The sequence below is a fragment of the Malaclemys terrapin genome, chromosome 11 (assembly GCF_027887155.1).
Source record: "Malaclemys terrapin pileata isolate rMalTer1 chromosome 11, rMalTer1.hap1, whole genome shotgun sequence".
NCBI classification, from domain to species: Eukaryota; Metazoa; Chordata; order Testudines; family Emydidae; genus Malaclemys; species Malaclemys terrapin.
The window spans coordinates 24243162-24261626 of record NC_071515.1 but is presented as its reverse complement, the minus strand read 5'-3'; the positions used below and the strand labels follow the sequence as shown (position 1 = coordinate 24261626).

Here is an 18465-nt window from a genome sequence, read left to right as displayed (position 1 = left end):
ACTATGGGTAGCTATCCCACAGTTCCCGCAGTCTCTGCCACCCATTGGAATTCTGGGTTGAGATCCCAATGCCTGAATGATGCAAAACAGTGTCACGGGGGGTTCTGGGTACGTCGTCAGGCCCCTCCCCCTCCGTCAGAGCACCGGCAGACAATAGATTCGCGCCTTTTTACCTGGGTTACCTGTGCAGACAACATACCACGGCAAGCATGGAGCCCGCTCAGATCAGTTCACCATCACCATATGTCATCTGGGTGCCGGCAGACGTGGTACTGCATTGCTACACAGCAGCAGCAGCTAACTGCCTTTTGGCGGTAGATGGTGTAGCATGACTGGTAGCCGTGGGGCTGGCAGCCGTAGGGCTGCATTGCACCAGCCCCTTGCCTTTTGGTAGAAGATGGTATATTATGACTGGTATCTGTCGTCATCGTACTGCAGTGGCTGTCAATCATGAGCAACTGGGCAGACATGCAACTGTCTCGATGATGATGGCTATCAGTCGTAGTATGCTATTTTCTGCCAATCGCCCAGTATTGTCTGCTAAGCACCCAGAAGAGGCCGAGGACAGACCTGGGGCTGGCAGACGTGGGGCTGCATTGCTACACAGCAGCAGCCCCTTGCCTTTTGGTAGAAGATGGCATATTACGATTGATATCCATCGTCGTCGTACTGCAGTGGCTATCAGTCATGCTGCACCGTCGGCTGCCAGCTTAAGATGTAAAAAATAGATTTGTTCTGTATTCATTTGCTTTCCCTCCCTCTGTGAAATCAACGGCCTGCTAAACTCAGGGTTTTGAGTTTAATCTTTGGGGGGACCATTCTGTGTGACAGTTGTTTGTGTTTCTCCCTGATGCACAGCCACCTTTCTTGATTTTAATTCCCTGTACCTGTACGCCATGTTGTCACTCGGCTCTCCCTCCCTCCTTCCCCTGGTCCGTCAGATACTAGTTTCGCGCCTTTTTTCAGACCAGGCGCCATAGCTAGCACTGGGATCATGGAGCCCGCTCAGATCACCGCGGTAATTATGAGCACTATGAATCCCACGCGCATTGTCCTGGAGTATATGCAGAGCCAGGACATGCCAAAGCGAAACCCGGACCAGCCGAGGAGGCAATTGCAGCGCGGCGACGAGAGTGATGAGGAAATTGACATGGACATAGACCTCTCACAAGGCACAGGCCCCAGCAATGTGGAAATCATGGTGTTACTGGGGCAGGTTCATGCCGTGGAACGCCGATTCTGGGCACGGGAAACAAGCACAGACTGGTGGGACCGCATCGTGCTGCAGGTGTGGGACGATTCCCAGTGGCTGCGAAACTTTCGCTTGCGTAAGGGCACTTTCATGGAACTTTGTGACTTGCTTTCCCCTGCCCTGAAGCGCCAGAATACCAGGATGAGAGCAGCCCTCACAGTTGAGAAGCGAGTGGCGATAGCCCTGTGGAAGCTTGCAACGCCAGACAGCTACTGGTCAGTCGGGAATCAATTTGGAGTGGGCAAATCTACTGTGGGGGCTGCTGTGATCCAAGTTGCCAGGGCAATGAAAGACCTGGTAATATCAAGGGTAGTGACTCTGGGCAACGTGCAGGCCATAGTGGATGGTTTTGCTGAAATGGGATTCCCAAACTGTGGTGGGGCCATAGACGGAACCCATATCCCTATCTTGGCACCGGAGCACCAAGCCACCGAGTACATAAACCGCAAGGGGTACTTTTCAATGCTGCTGCAAGCCCTGGTGGATCACAAGGGACGTTTCACCAACATCAACGTGGGATGGCCGGGAAAGGTACATGATGCTCGCGTCTTCAGGCACTCTGCTCTGTTTCGAAAGCTGGAGGAAGGGACTTCCTTCCCGGACCAGAAAGTAACCGTTGGGGATGTTGAAATGCCTATCATGATCCTTGGGGACCCAGCCTACCCCTTAATGCCATGGCTCATGAAGCCGTACACAGGCAGCCTGGACAGGAGTCAGGAGCTGTTCAACTACAGGCTGAGCAGGTGCCGAATGGTGGTGGAATGTGCATTTGGACGTTTAAAAGCACGCTGGCGCAGCTTACTGACTCGCTCAGACCTCAGCGAAAAGAATATCCCCATTGTTACTGCTGCTTGCTGTGCGCTCCCCAATATCTGTGAGAGTAAGGGGGAGACATTTATGGCTGGGTGGGAGATTGAGGCAAATCGCCTGGCTGCTGATTACGCGCAGCCAGACACCAGGGCAGTTAGAGGAGCACAGCAGGGCGTGGTGCGCATCAGAGAAGCTTTGAAAACGAGTTTTGTGACTGGCCAGGCTACGGTGTGAAACTTCTGTTTGTTTCTCCTTGATGAACCCTCCGCCCCCCCACCCGGTTCACTCTACTTCCCTGTAAACCAACCACCCCACCCCACCCTCCCCTCCCCACTTCAAGCACCGCTTGCAGAGGCAATAAAGTCATTGTTATTTCACATTCATGCATTCTTTATTAATTCATCACACAACTAGGGGGATAATTGCCAAGGTAGCCCGGGATGGGTGGGGGAGGAGGGAAGGAAAAGGACACACTGCATTTTAAAACTTTAACTCTTATTGAAGGCCAGTCTTCTCATGTTCTGGCAATCATCTGGGGTGGAGTGACTGGGTGGCCGGAGGCCCCCCCACCGCGTTCTTGGGCGTCTGGGTGAGGAGGCTAGGGAACTTGGGGAGGAGGGCTGTTGGTTACACAGGGGCTGTAGCGGCGGTCTCTGCTCCTGCTGCCTTTCCTGCAGCTCAACCATACACTGGAGCATATCAGTTTGATGCTCCAGCAGCCGGAGCATCGACTCTTGCCTTCTGTCTGCAAGCTGACGCCACCTACCATCTTCAGCCTGCAACTTGCTCTGTTCATCCCGCGATTCAGCCCGCCACCTCTCCTCTTGTTCATATTGTGCTTTTCTGATGTCTGACATTAACTGCCTCCACGCATTCTGCTGTGCTCTTTCAGCGTGGGAGGACATCTGGAGCTCCGTGAACATATCGTCCCACGTCCTCCGTTTTCTCTTTCTAATGTTCACTAGCCTCTGTGAAGGAGAAACATTTACAGCTGGTGGAGGAGAAGGGAGAGGTGGTTAAAAAAGACACATTTTAGAGAACAATGGGTACACTCTTTCGTTACAAGGTCGCATTTTTACTCTTATAGTGAGGGCCTGCCGGTTTCGTGTGAGAGATCACTCATGCAGTGCCAGGCAACAGATTTCGGCTTGCAGGCAGCCATGGTAAGCCACAGTCTTTTGGCTTTTTTAACCTTCTTAACATGTGGGAATGGTTTCAAACAGCAGCGCCCTCATTTCCCATATCAAGGATGAATTGGGTTGGCCATTTAAAATGGGTTTGCAATGTAAAAGGAGGGGCTGCGGTTTCCGGGTTAACATGCAGCACAAACCCAACTAACCCGCCCCCCACACACCCAATTCTCTGGGATGATCACTTCACCCCTCCCCCCACCACGTGGCTAACAGCGGGGAACATTTCTGTTCAGCAGAGCAGGAACGGACACCTCTGAATGTCCCCTTAATAAAATCACCCCATTTCAACCAGGTGACCGTGAATGATATCACTCTCCTGCGGATAACAAAGAGCGATAAGGAATGGATGTTGTCTGCATGCCAGCAAACACTGGGACCATACACTACAATGCTTTGTTATGCAATGATTCCAGACTACGTGCTACTGGCCTGCCGTGGTAAAGTGTCCTACCATGGCGGACGGGATAAGGCAGCCCTCCCCAGAAACCTTTTGCAAAGGCTTTGGGAGTACATGAAGGAGAGCTTTCTGGAGATGTCCCTGGAGGATTTCCGCTCCATCCCCATACACGTTAACAGACTTTTCCAGTAGCTGTACTGGTCGCGATTGCCAGGGCAAATTAATCATTAATCATTAAACACGCTTGCTTTTAAACCATGTGTAATATTTACAAAGGTACACTCACCAGAGGTCCCCTGTGTGCCCTCAGGGTCTTGGGTGAGTTTGGGGGTTACTGGTTCCAGGTCCAGGGTGACAAACATATCCTGGCTGTTGGGGAAACCGGTTTCTCCGCTTCCTTGCTGCTGTGAGCTACCTACATTACCTCCATCCTCATCTTCCTCGTTCCCCGAACCCTCTTCCCTGTGTGTTTCTCCAGTGAGGGAGTCATAGCACACGGTTGAGGTAGTGGTGGCTGCACCCCCTAGAATGGCATGCAGCTCCGCGTAGAAGCGGCAAGTTTGCAGCTCTGCCCCGGACCTTCCGTTTGCCTCACTGGCTTTGTGGTAGGCTTGCCGTAGCTCCTTAATTTTCACGCGGCACTGCTGTGCGTCCCTGTTATGGCTTCTGTCCTTCATGGCCTTGGAGACCTTTTCTAATACTTTGCCATTTCTTTTACTGCTACGGAGTTCAGCTAGCACTGATTCATCTCCCCATATGGCGAGCAGATCCCGTACCTCCCGTTCGGTCCATGCTGGAGCTCTTTTGCGATCCTGGGACTCCATCACGATTACCTGTGCTGATGAGCTCTGCGTGGTCACCTGTGCTCTCCATGTTGGGCAAACAGGAAATGAAATTCAAACGTTCGCGGGGCTTTTCCTGTCTACCTGGTCAGTGCATCTGAGTTGAGAGTGCTGTCCAGAGCGGTCACAATGAAGCACTGTGGGATACCTCCCGGAGGCCAATAACATCGAATTCCGTCCACACTACCCCAATTCCGACCCACAAAGGCCGATTTTATCGCTAATCCCCTCGTTGGAGGTAGTGTAAAGAAACCAGTTTAAAGGGCCCTTTTAGTCGAAAGAAAGGGCTTCGTCGTGTGAACGTGTCCAGGCTTAATTCGATTTAACGCTGCTAAAGTCGACCTAAACTCGTAGTGTAGACCAGGCCTTAGTCATAGTCTTCCTCTCTGGGTTCCTCATCCAGTCTCATCTCCCACCCCTCCCTGTCTCCTGATCTCAGTCTTTTTGCTCAAATAGTCCCAGTTCTACCCCTGTGCCACAGTTCCTTGTCAGATGTCTCCCCTCCCCAGTTTCCTTTTCCACATTGGTTCCTAATCCAAGTCTCCTTGTCCAGCTACTCCCAGTCCCCTCTCTCACCCCATCCAATCTCACTGTCCCGCTCCCCCTAGCCAACAGGTTCCAGACCCACCATTCCTCTCACCAGCTCCCACTCCCAGTTTCCTTGCCCAGCTATCCCCGATCTTCGCCCCACCCCAACTCCCACTTTTTCTCGCTTCCTCCCACTAGCTCCCCCCTCTAGCTCTTGTCCCTTCTGCATCTGAATCAGGCAACTTCCTCTTCCAAGCTGCAGGGACCAATCGGGGGGGGAGGGGTATGTGTGTGTCATTAAGAACACAGAGAGACAGTTTCCCTGTTCCATGTTCAGGTGCCTGGACCCAGCATGCCCATAGCAGCCCAGAGCCAAACTGCACGGAAAGTCCTGCTCATCCCTGGGCTGCAGTGTGTCCCGAGTGACTGGAATCTTCAAGGATGTAGTTGCTAAAATCTAAGTCTCTACTGAGCATGTGTAAACTATGATTTTTCAAAGGCTTGTAACTGAGCCAAATTTGGGTCTGGTCCACACTAACCCCCCACTTCGAACTAAGATACGTAACTTCAGCTACGTGAATCATGTAGCTGAAGTCGAAGTACCTTAGTTCGAACTTACCGTGGGTCCAGACGTGGCAGGCAGGCTCCCCCGTCGACTCCGCGTACTCCTCTCGCAGAGCAGGAGTACCGGCCTCGACGGCGAGCACTTCCGGGATCAATTTATCGCGTCTAGACAAGATGCGATAAATCGATCCCAGAAGATCGATTGCTTACCGCCGGACACGGAGGTAAGTATAGACCTACCCTTGGGGCAATTTTAATGGGAATGGCAAAAGGAACATCCCTGACACGAAGGACACCCCTCCTGCCAAATCTCAAGTCTCCAAATCCCAAATCTCCAAAGCCTGGGGGCACTGGAGCTTTTCAAAGAAAAGATCATCAGAGTTTTTTAAAATGGGCAAAATAATGTATTTTTTCCTAGCTTGAGACAGATAGCTGTCATGCAAAATTTCAGCCAAAATGGTTAAAATTTGGCAAAGTTATAAGCAATTGAAAATGGGGTATTTACAATGGGAAGTGCCGAGCAATCTTAGTAATAGGAGGTGCTACAAGACTCATCTGTAATGATTGTAAACCTACCAAGTTTTACTTTTTAAGAAAGAAAAAAAAACGACACTTATAAAAGGAAGTTGAGACTCTATTTAAAAATGATAGCATATATGAAAATCCTGGCTAAAGTTCAAAATGATAGTAAGGGGAGCTGCAAACTCATAATGAACTAAATCATTAAAAACCAAAAGCATTTTGGCTAATAAATATAAAAGCCATGCAATTGTGAACTTCCAAAAACTGTGTAATATTCAAAATATGTAACAGTAATACAATTATATCTGAAGATACTGGTAGAAAACTGTTTACTGCAACTAGGTACATTCATAGTGGCATTTTCTGCATACCAATATTTCTACTTCATTCACACTGACATCTGACTTAAGGATTCATTGCTAAAGCTCTTTTGCAGTGCCAAAGTTCCTTTGCAAAGTCTATGGCTTTAAAGTTCTTTTAAAATATCAGGAAAATTCAATACAAAAACAAACTGTGGCCAGGTGTAGAGGAACTATCTATTCTGCAGTACACAAGAGCTTAACTTCAGTTTCCTTTCTCTTTTCCCTACACAGCTGCTCCGGGGAAGGGCAATAAGAAGATCTTATTGAAGAGACTGAAGTGAAAATACCTGTGGGAAGAAAGGGTGCTACACCAAGGTACTGAGTGAACACTATGTTGGGGAATGTTTTTGTAATAGGTTTTTTGCTTATGTTGAGAAAAAATTTACTCCTGCTGAAAAATCTTGTTTGTTATAGCAGTTTTATTGCTGCTAAATCAACCTACCGGCTTAAAACAGATAAGTAAGTTAATTCAAAATGTAAGGTTTCTACAGCAAACTTTCCTCATCCACATTTCATGTTTGTTATTTATTATTGGCATTCTGGTAACATTAATGTGCTAGGTGATGATTACACACCAAGGAAGATACAGTCCCTGCCATAAAGAGCTTCCAGTCTAAGAAAAAAAGCAACATAAAAACTTTGAGGGAGAGGAATGGATTAAAGCAGGTAAGCAAAATATATACTCTTCAGCTACCCCTCCACCTATTAATATTAGTCAGCTAGCTTCTTTTAGGTATCAAGGCTGAAGTAGAACTGAAGCAGAGATTTGGAGGATAGAGGAAATGCCTTATGGATCAGTTCAGGGAAGGAATTCTGTGTGTTACCAAGGGGTGCACTGGAAGAAAACACGAAAACCACTGTCAGAGAGGTGGACAAATGGAGGTGGCAACAGAGGCAGGTGCAGACATTGGGGATACCATGATGAGAGACAAAAGTAGTTAAGTAAGGAGTCGCAGAGTTGGTAACAACCTTGAAGGTGAGGAGAAAAGCTCCTCTCCTGGTGTGGAGCAGAAGCTTCTTCTTTCTGTGTTCAGAGTGAGTTTCAGAGATGCAGTGACAAGGGACGAGGATGAATGAAGCTGCAAGTTGTCTCACATCTGCAAACTTAAGGTGCTGAAAACTATGACAGCCTTGTACATAAGAATGGATCTAATACTTATGCAGATTCTCCATACCCCTGATTACAAGGGTCCTACTGCAACTCTTAGATGTGCTGCACAGAACTCACAGCTCAGGGGAAAGCAATGGTGATTTTACACCACTTTTACACACTCCTGATTTTGTGCTGCTCTGTGGCCCCCTGGCATAACAGACACCCCTAGGGGCTTGGCTAAGTCATGGCAGCGTGTCCCCAGTTACCTATATGCAACATAAATGTTTGCAATGCTACATGTTGTGGCCCTGCCAGCAACATGTCCCTTCCTCCCTGCCCCCGGTATGCCCTCTGCACTAGAGCTTGCAAGGGGCTCCTCAGAATACAGGCTTAGTTCCTGAGCTGGGGGAATCTGTTCCTGATTGGATTCAGGTTTTTAGAGCTCCTTTATTCCACTCTGACCCTTTTACATGATGTAAAGGGGCCAGAATGGGGATAAGGTTCTCACCCATATTGTAACACAATGGACATTCTTGCCAGTGAAACTCCAGCTTAAAGGGAGGTCTAAGTGCTTAGAGAGGAGGAAAATAGTGATGCTAACCATATATTTATTAACACCACCATTCTGGGACACTGTAAGAAAGAAAACAAATGAACTGAAACTTGAGTGTTTCATATAATGTGATGCCAGTAATAATGTTATAAGCCATGAAAATCACAATCAACTTCTATTGCACTTATTCCACTTACTATGATGTTTTCAGTGTCCACAATGGATATATTGCAACTGTACTAACCCCTTTGATACTCCAGCTCTGTCATTTACTATCTTCACTTCTTTCACACACCCATACTGGGCAAAAAACTTCCTTAGGTCATTTTCGTTAGTCTAGTAAAATAAAGCATAAGAACAAAATGAATACAAATGGGTTTAGTTATTAAATAAGAAATAACCACAATATTGCTTTGGTTTGGACACATTTAACAACAAACTACTTGTAAATCCTGGGAGCAACTATTTATTAAAAACACTAGAAACAGAGAAAAGCCTCCAAGGTGAATGTTTCTGTGACTGTTTTGGGGAGACGGTGGGTGTGGAGGCAGGGCTGGGGTGTGAGAGCAAAAGAGAGAGAGCAGGTAATAATCTCAGTTTTTCTCCTACATGATTTTAATCTTCAGAAATAAATCTAAGTATATACTGAATTTACATTACAATTTTACTTCAATAATCTTGTAACTCAGTTATATCTGAATTCCATTTGGTCTCAGACAAGTTTTTCAGTTCTATATTTTAGTGTCGTTTATAACATGAGGCATTATAATTTAGAGATCATTTTAAAATTTAAAACTGGGCATATGTGCGCAGACTTCCATGAAGAATTTGCTAAGTTTGAAAAACAATCATTAAGATACAGTGAAGTTATTAGCCCATATTATGCAGGTCAAACTAAATTATCATAATTGTCCCTTTTTACCATAAAGTCTATTATTGAAACACTGTGTACCACAAATGCATAATATGTTCATTTTCTGTACTGATAAAAACATGCATCAAGTATGGTCTTCCAGAAGATTTATGTATCTAGAAGTACAGACATTGAAATAAATATACCAGGCATTTGAATGTCTGATCCTGTGTGACTATTGATTTGGCATGTGTTAAATCTCATGCTTCAATGCTGGTGCACATTAATCTTTGGATGCCTCAAGCCACTCCTGGATGGATCTAGAGTTCTCAGAGCCTCAAGGAAGTATATCAGAAGTTTTAATGTGTTTCTTTGATTCACCAGTCGTTTTTTAAAATGTATGGTATATGTTGGAAAAATTATTCTTCCACTTCTCCAAGGTTTACACTGCCTTGTATATGTCTCTAAGGAGCAGGGGAGTTTTTACTGATTACAGAGTTAATATAAGTTATCATAATGGTTGTGTCATTGAGACATTTGATGAATACTTTTTTGGAAGAATTTTATCTTCAAGATGTATTTTATAAAAAGGTGCTATTTTCTTGGTGCTGCAAATTCAAACCCCCCCTCCCCAAAAACAGAGACAGAGAAACGGTGTGCAGCCACAGAACTTCAAAAACACTGGGAAGAATAGTAGGCAAGAGTAGATCTGAGCAGGTAGGAAATGTACTCCAAGGACTCATTACAGGTAAGAAGTCTTCCTCTCTGCTTTGAAAATTAACCCCACTGAGTCCCACTTTCAGAAGATTAAAGTAACAATCCACCAAAGGAGGGCTTAAAAGTACTAACAAAACAGAGACTGTAGAATTGCTCTCCTGACTTGAATATCACACCTAGTCCCTAAATCCAAGAACACATTCTAAGCATATTTCCATAAAGCCTTATGGGAGGTACCGTCACAAGGGTATTAAGCTCCAAGTTACAAGATACAATAACTTCAGATATAGATGTAGAATGTCAGCTAGACTTAGGATGACCAGATATCCCAATTTTATAGGGACAATCCTGATATTTGGGACTTTTTCTTATGCAGGCACCTATTACCCCATATCCCCATCCTGATTTTTCACATTTGTTATCTGGTCACCCTAACTAGACTTATGAGAAAGGAGATTTGGAAGAACTGGTAGATGGGCATAATCAGAAGGTTAAAGAACTAAACTTGCCATACTATGAAGATTATATAAATTCTGTCTTACTATATATCTCTAGGAAATAAAGGCAATGAGGGAACCTTGGTTTCAATCAAGGAGCAAGCTTCCCTGCCCACAAAACAGAAATGTGGACAACCTGGTGATGTCTCTTGTGGCAAAGAGGTCCATATTTAAGGATTCCCCACTTCTGTGTCCACGGAGTTCTTCAGAAACAATTTGAATTGTACACTGAGCATGCAGCTCAGTTTGTCCACCAGGATGCTTTCCTCGCCTATGAGAAACTTTATTTAAACCAAAATATCTTGAGGCATGGTCAGAGTCTGTTGAGGCCTATTACCAGTGCGAAAGGAGTTTCAGCTTAGTTCTGGAGAATGTGGAGGACATATGTACATGAGACCATGATCACCAGAAACCTTAGGAAATATCATATTGTGTCCTGCGGTCTCATGAATATAATTTTCCTCTGGAATGAAATTGTCCTGTGGTCTCTTGCAGCTAAGCTGCTGCAGAGAAGCAAAGACATGAAGGGAAACAGGAATAAAACAATGATGCTAGATTTACTGCATAGTTATCAAGTGTCCAGTCCAATATGATGTCTAGAAGTTTACTAGAATGTGCATGAGAACTTCTAGCTTTTTTGTTGGCTCCTGTACATATCAGAATGCAAAGGCTATTGCTGTGTTCTTTAAAAGTGCTAATGTTGAGCAATAGGCTAAGATGCTTGGCTCTGGCACTAGAGAAAGAGGACTGATTTACTTTGAAAATATGTTGTTAAAGACCATAGACTTGGCCTCTGTAAGCTTTCTAAGCCTTATCTGTCATTCTGCTGAAGAGAGTGGAGCTTACAAATGAAAGAGACTTGAATTCTTCAGTCACAAATTGTGCATCAAGAATAACTGCTGTGGTGATTGACCAAGTTGCTGTATCAGAGGAAATGAAAGCAGTAGAACTGGTTGGAAAGAGGAAACATTTTTTGTGAAAATTTTACTGAAAAACCTGTCTGTTTTTCCATCAATTTTGAATTTTTTTTCAACCAGCTCTAGCAAGCGGCTCTCAAGGAGTATGACACTCTCTGGCCTTTGGAAAGATTTCCTTCCAGATTGGGAGGATCTAAGATTGGCAGGAATCTATCCTAGTTTTTGAATCCACATCTCACTAAGCCCATTTGGTAGTAAGCTTAGCTGAAAGGGTTATTTCCCCTTTCCAATGAAATTCATATTCCTTACTCTCACTTTCTGAGGGAGAGATGACCTAAAGCTTTCCCACCTTTAGACCACTCAGCTACTGCACAAACAATTAGACACTCTTCATAGACAGGATAAGTATAAAACTTATTTGAATACTGATGGTCCCTGACCTAGCTAGCCACAGAAAAGACAAAATTGGGAGGGAGACAGAAGTCTTTACCAGAATATTTTTTTTATACAAAGAACTACTCTGCCCTCCTAGTGAAGCTCCAAATATACAGAAGAGCCTGTACAATTTCGTCTCAACAGTAAAAACATGAATTTCCAGTGCTTGAGCCACATGATTAAAAAGATCTTGGAAGCTCTTGTAATTATTATGCAAGATATGCTGGGTAAATTGTCAACCATAATGATGGACAAGATAAATATCCTCCATATCCATTCTTTTCTTTCTCTTAATCTGAGTCAGTGCTCAATGGGTCCTCTGACTAACTGCATTAAGGCAGAGAGGATACTGATGGTGGGAAAGAAGGAACAGCTAAACAGACCAAAAGAAGCAGAGGTCCAGGGTTCTAAAGTGGTAAAAAAGAAAATGAGAGCAGCAGGGAAATCACCAAATGTTCAGATCAGCAAAGGAGTGTGCATATGGCCCCATATTTATTGCCTTTTGGAGGGTCCAGAGCATGTAGCATCAAGGCTGCATGTGTTCAGTTAGGATATGTACTAGCAATACTCTGTGGCAAATCCTTAAGCAAACATGCTTACTTTTCCTAGATATTACCCTTTGTAACAGGATGGCTTGCCCCTTTATGGGCCACAGGCCTGTGCCCAGCCAACCCTGATTACTGAAGAGGCACACGTGAGCGAGATTAGCTGTCTCCCTATAAAGGATACCAAGAAATAGAAGAGGAGAAGGTAGAGAGAGAGTTGTAGAGACTACCAAAGAGAGGAGGCTTAGTGGTAGCTTTGGAAGATATATTCCTCAGGGCAGAGACTAAGACTAGCAGGGTAACTGCCATATTGTCACTTTGGTTTGCTGTTTTGGAAAATGAACAAAAGCCTGGCCAGAACGGCCTGTGAGACTTTTCTTGTGTCTATTTGGTAGCACAGCCCTGAAGGAGGGGGAAGTTGATGGCAGGGCACTGCAGAGGCATCTCAGGCAATGAGGGGGTGCACAGGAGACATGACCCCACAACAAAGTAAAGAAAATATGCTTAACTTCCTTTTATTGTGAAATGGATGAAAAGTCAACAGAGTTGAAGATACAGATACTTACTAATATATGGAGATGTTTGTTACCTACAGTACTGTGCTGTGTAGAAAAAAGGAATAAGGAGATTTTGTAATTCAAAGATGATTTATGTAGTGGACTAGATTATACATTTTTAGAGCAGAATTTAAAAAAATACTTCTAGATTGTCATTTTTAGCTCTATCTACAAAACATCTGTATTACAAATAACTTTTCAGATATTTTTAAAAAGGGTTAGTTTACACCTCTAATTAGGATATTATTGCAAAGACCACCATCATCTCACAACCTTAGATACACTTACACCTAAAATGCATAAAACTAATGAATATATAAAGTGAGACTAATAAAGAAAAAATATCAAAACATTTATTCTATTACTTATCTACCAAGATTAGAAAAAAATACCTTAAAATCGATTCCTCCTACAAAGATGCGATTAGGAATAACTGTTCCAAATCTTGGGGCACTCGTTGGGTTATTTAAAGGCACAGGTGACACAGTGTTGGGGGATGGAGACAAAGATTCTGTTTGTGTCTGATTTGTGGTTTGCTGTTTGAGAGAAAAATATTTTTGTAAAATTTATTTTTGACATTTTGTAGAGTATAAACCACTAAAGCAAAAAACATCCACACAGAAAAACATGTGGAGATTCTTTGAGAACACACAACATACTGAACAGTCAAACGTTTACCATGATTTATTTATTTCTAACCAATGGCAATTATCCACAATTCTTCCAGGGCCCTTATTCAGGCTTATTCAGTAAGGTACTTAAACATGTACCAAATAAGCATGTCATGTGCTTCAATACCCTACTGAATTGGGCCTCAGACTAAGATCTTTGGGTTACGGTCTATTTTTTATTTTGTTTGTACAGCACCCTGCACTATGGGGGCCCAAGCTTGACAAGACCTTCTGGTTGCTACTGTAATATAACATATAATAATGAGGAGTGCCTTACTTTAAACTGACAAAAGGCAGTCATCATCCACCACAGGACAGGATTCCCACTGCACTCCAATCATGGATAACAGAACTGGAATGGACCTTCTGTCCAACCACATGTCTCACAGACTGGACTCTGCACTATACTATGCTTTCTATGCATTTCCAAAATTATGTGCCTTGAACACATCTTGTGCCTGATTTTTAGAAATGCTAAGCACCCACAACTCCAAATGAAGTCAATGGGAGGAACAGGTGCCCAGCACTTGTAAAGATCAGGCTCCCAGGGCTGGATTTTCTGGTCCAGGAAGGACACTTCACTTTTCTTACACAGTGCAAAATGGCCTTACATTGGCTGTAAATTCTAGCAGACAATCCCCCCCCTGTGCACAGGGAGTCTCTGCTGGTGTAAAGCTGACAAAGGCAACATAGTTGCCACCAATGCCAGCTACACCTTACCCAGCCATAAGGGAAAGGGTAAGGCATAGCTTGCTGGAGCATGAGCATAGTGGAAGTTAGAATAGCTGCCCTACTGTTCTAATTTCCTCTGGTTTGGGCAGCCAAGGATCAAGAGACCATAACCAGCTCCCTGCAGCTGCCACTGTCTGACTGTCTCTATTTTAAAAAAAGGTTTAACATCCAAACTAAGTGTATCCTTGCCTTAATCCAGTTTAGCAGTATCCTGTATAAATAATTTTTTCATGTAATCCTAAAGTATTATATATGTATGTTTTCAAATCACCCATTATGCATTATTTTTTGTCTTTCTGCATAAAGTTAGTCTCAAAATTATCCTTATGGCTGCCAATATTTAAACTCTTTTTTGACTTTTTTTCATATCGATTTTCATGTGTAGGAATCCGAAGAACAGTGATTGAAATCCTGACTACATCAAAGTCAATGACAAAACTTCTACTGACTTCACCTAGTATTCCTGATGCAGTCTTCTTATTCACACAGTAAGGAGTCATGATACTAATTTAATTTTATAAGTTATTTCTCTTCTAACAACATTGTACAACTGCTTGACCCATTAAAAATGGGTATCATATTTTGTGCACTTGCTTTCAATTTGTTATCCCACAAAAGTTCTCCATATTCATTTTATTGACATATTCTGCCAAGCTATGATCTTGCATCTTTTCATATTGGAACTCCTACAATTAAGTTTTAATTTCCCCAAATACCTTGCTCCCTCTGAATTTTAGCATTTCATCTTTTGTGTATTACTTCCCAGTTTTGTTTCATCAGGAAACAAATGTAAGATAATGTTTAACTTATTTTCTTTAAGGACATTATAAGATGTACTGAATAATAGTGACCCCAATACAAGGCTCTGCAGAACCTCCAATATCTCCATTTTCCCCCTTCCTCATGAGGCTGTTCCTTCTCTGAATTCTCAATTAGTTTTTTGGAAAAATTCAAGTAGCGTTCAATGCAAGAAAAAACTCTTCACATGAGAACACAATAGTAAGATTGAGAGAGAATTTTAGCACTCAGAAGTCACGAAACTCCCAAAGTTAAAGTTGTTCTTGCAATTAACTTTGCAATGATCCACATATATAGCATTTCTTTTATTCTTTTGACTTAAATTAAAAAAACACACACAATGTTTAACCTACTATTGATATAACACCTGAGTTCTATAAGTAAAAGGTAAGAGAAAAATTATCTATTTTTTGTTTTTGTATATTTGAAAACACTTTGCCTTAGTTTCAGTTTACCCTGAATACTGAATTAGTCACTTTCCCTTTTCTATTTATCAAGCTATTTATATAATCATAGAAAGATAAGGCTGGAAGGGACCTGGTCCCAAAGTCCAGCCGCCTGCACTGAGACAGGACCAAGTAAACCTAGATCATTCCTAACAAGTGTTTGTTCAACCTGTTTTTAAAAACCTCCAATGAGGGGGTTTCTACAACCTCCCTCGGAAGCCTATTCCAGAAGTTAACTACCCTTATTAAGTTTTTCCCAATATCTAACCTGCATCTCCCTTGCTGCAAAGTAAGCCCATTACTACCTGTCCTACCTTCAGTGGCAGGGCCGGCTCCAGGGTTTTTGCTGCCCCAAGCGGCGGGGGGGGCGGGGGGAAAGCAGCGATCGTGATCGGCAGCACTTCGGTGGCAGGTCCACCGCGCTGCTTTCTTCTTTGGCGGCACTTCGGTGGCAGGTCCTTCCCTCCGAGAGGGACCGAGGGACCCGCCGCCAAATTGCCGCTGAAGACCCGGACGTGCCGCCCCTTCCCCTCGGCCGCCCCAAGCACCTGCTTGCTGCGCTGGTGCCTGGAGTCGCTTGGGGCGGCGGCTCTGAAGAGGGGCGGCACGTCCAGCTATTCGGCGGCAATTCGGCGGACGGTCCCTCGCTCACAGCTGCTCGGGGCAGCCAAAACCCTGGAGCCGGCCCTGCTGGAGCCGGCCTGTTCAGTGGGCATGAAAAACAATTGATTACAGCCCTCTTTATACCAATCCTTAACATATTTGAAGACTGTTATCATGTCTCCCCTCAGTCCTCTTTTCTCAAGACTAAACATGCCCAGTTTTTTTTAAACTTTCCTCATAGGTCAGGTTTTCTAAATCTTTTATAATTTTTGTTGCTCTCCTTTGGTCTCTCTCCAATTAATCCACATCTTTCCTTAACTGTGGTGCCCAGAATTGGACACAGTACTCCAGTGGAGGTCTTACCAATGTCAAGTAGAGTGGGACAATTACCTCCTGTGTCTTACATACAACAATCCTGTCAATACACCCCAGAATTGTAATAGCCTTTTTTGCAACTGCACCACATTGTTGGCACATTTTCAATTTGTAATCCACTGTAAACCCCAGATCCTTTTCAGCAGTACTTCTACAAAATGCAAAATAACTGGTTAGGTGGTTGTGCATTTGATTTTTTTCTTCCTAAGCATAGTACTTTCCACTTCACTGAACTGATTTCACACCAATTCTCTAATTTGTCCAAGGTCATTTTGAATTCTAATCTTGTCCTCCAAAGTGCTTGCAAACCCTCCCAGCTTTGTGTTATCCACCAATTTTATAAGCATATTCTCAAGTCATAAATGAAAATACTGCATAGTACCAGACCCACAAATGACCTCTACAAGAACCCACTAGATAGCAAATAATTGACAACTATTATTTGAGTACAATCTTAAAACAAGTTGTGAGCCCATCTTATGGTAATTTCATTTTGACCACATTTTGCTAGTTTGATTATGACAAAGTCATGTGGAACTGTCAACCTTCCTAAAATCAAGATATACCATGTCTACTGCTTCCCCCATATCCACTATTCCAGTAACCCAGTCGAAGGAAATTAGGTTGGTTTGGCATGATTTGTTCTTGACAAATCCCTGCTGGCTATTCCTTATAACCCTATTATCTCTAGGTGCTTACAAACTGATTGTTTAAATTAATTTGTTCCAATATCTTTCCAGGCATCAAAGTTAGGCTGCCTGGTCTATAATTTCCCAGATCCTCTTTGTTCCTCTTGTTAAAGACAGGTACTATACTTACCCTTCTCCAGTCTTCTGGGACCTCACCTGTCCTTCATGAGTTCTCAAAGATACATATAGGACTCCTATCATCATAGTATATAAGCTCCTCACAATCATAAGTATTTATCCTCATAATACACTTGCAAAGTTCCCATCATCCCAATTTTACAGATGGGGAACTAAGCATAGAGACTGGACATGATCCAAATCCCACTGATCTCAATGGGCTTCTTTCCATTGATTCCAAGAGGCTTTGGATCATGCCATAAGTGACTTGCTCAAGATCATCCAGGAAGTCTGTGGCAGAGCTCGATATTGAAACCAGGCTTCCTGAGTCCCAGACCAGTCTCAGAACCAAATTTCACAAATTCCCTCAAAAGAACTTGGTGTCTACATGTTTGGGATCAGCTTAATTATTCATTCATGTTGCATGTTCTGATTATGTGAATCACAGGATGGTTAAGGTTTTTTCTGCCCTTAACATTAACAGCCGATTTATTTTTGCCACATCCTTGCTCCTGGTCAGCTCGTATATATGCTAATGGTCACACTCCAACTGTATATTTCAGAGAGGATTTTTTAAGCCTGTGTTGAAACTGTAGAACAGACAAGTGTGACCGTTCTTGAGGCAGTTGATTGATTACTTTTCTGTCACTAATCAATGGCCTTGAGCCATTCCATTGATATGATGTGCTCTCCCATCCCTACAAACTAGCACCTAAAGTGATGATTCCATTGTGGGAGCCCACAGGCATCCCTTTAACTAGTTTTCAGCTTTCAACCAACAGCTTAAAGTATGACAGACCTGGCAGCATTAGCAATTTTTGGAGGTCCTTAAGAGTTCAACTTCCACTGAGAGGGAGAGATATCTGAAGATAACAGAGAAAGATCTATAATTGTACTCTGCACTGTCTATCCTGAGTATGTCTAGTTTAGTGCTGAATTGGGTTCTCACATATAGAGGTTCTGCATAAGAATTAGCATAATTTCTTTCTGTTGAAAATCAGCTCTGTTAACAACTATGGAGATGGCTACCCTGGTCAACATTTCAGCTTGACCCAGTCTAGCCAGTCATTCAGGCTAAATGAAAAGACACTCCTTTCTCATTCTCTTTACTCAGGTAAAAGTTTGAGATGCATCATCCAAACCAAACTGCAACGTTTGACATAAAAACTGTTCCGGCTACAAAGCACTGGAACCACAGATATAAACAAAACCAGATTATGGAGATAAGCTTCAATACATCCAACAAGTAGAACAATTCATCTGAGTAGATTCCTAAGAGACATAATTCAAAAACTCTTTCCCCTAAGGAATGTATTTACTACTTTGAACCTAATTCTGGATTGGTGTAAACCTGGGGTAGGCAACCTATGGCACACGTGCCGAAGGCGGCACACGAG

At 43.4% G+C, this 18465-nt stretch overlaps 1 protein-coding gene across 1 annotated transcript in view; it reads right to left on the bottom strand.

Annotated features, from left to right (window-relative positions):
• Positions 1 to 18465, bottom strand: part of BOLL (boule homolog, RNA binding protein) — a 92862-nt gene that overhangs the window by 62102 nt on the left and 12295 nt on the right. Inside the window, exons 3-4 of the mRNA XM_054044509.1 lie at positions 13030 to 13173; positions 8361 to 8452 (exon numbers count right to left, since the gene is read on the bottom strand). Of these exons, the coding sequence (XP_053900484.1) occupies positions 8361 to 8452; positions 13030 to 13173 (236 nt within the window). The remainder of the gene's footprint in view (positions 1 to 8360; positions 8453 to 13029; positions 13174 to 18465) is intronic.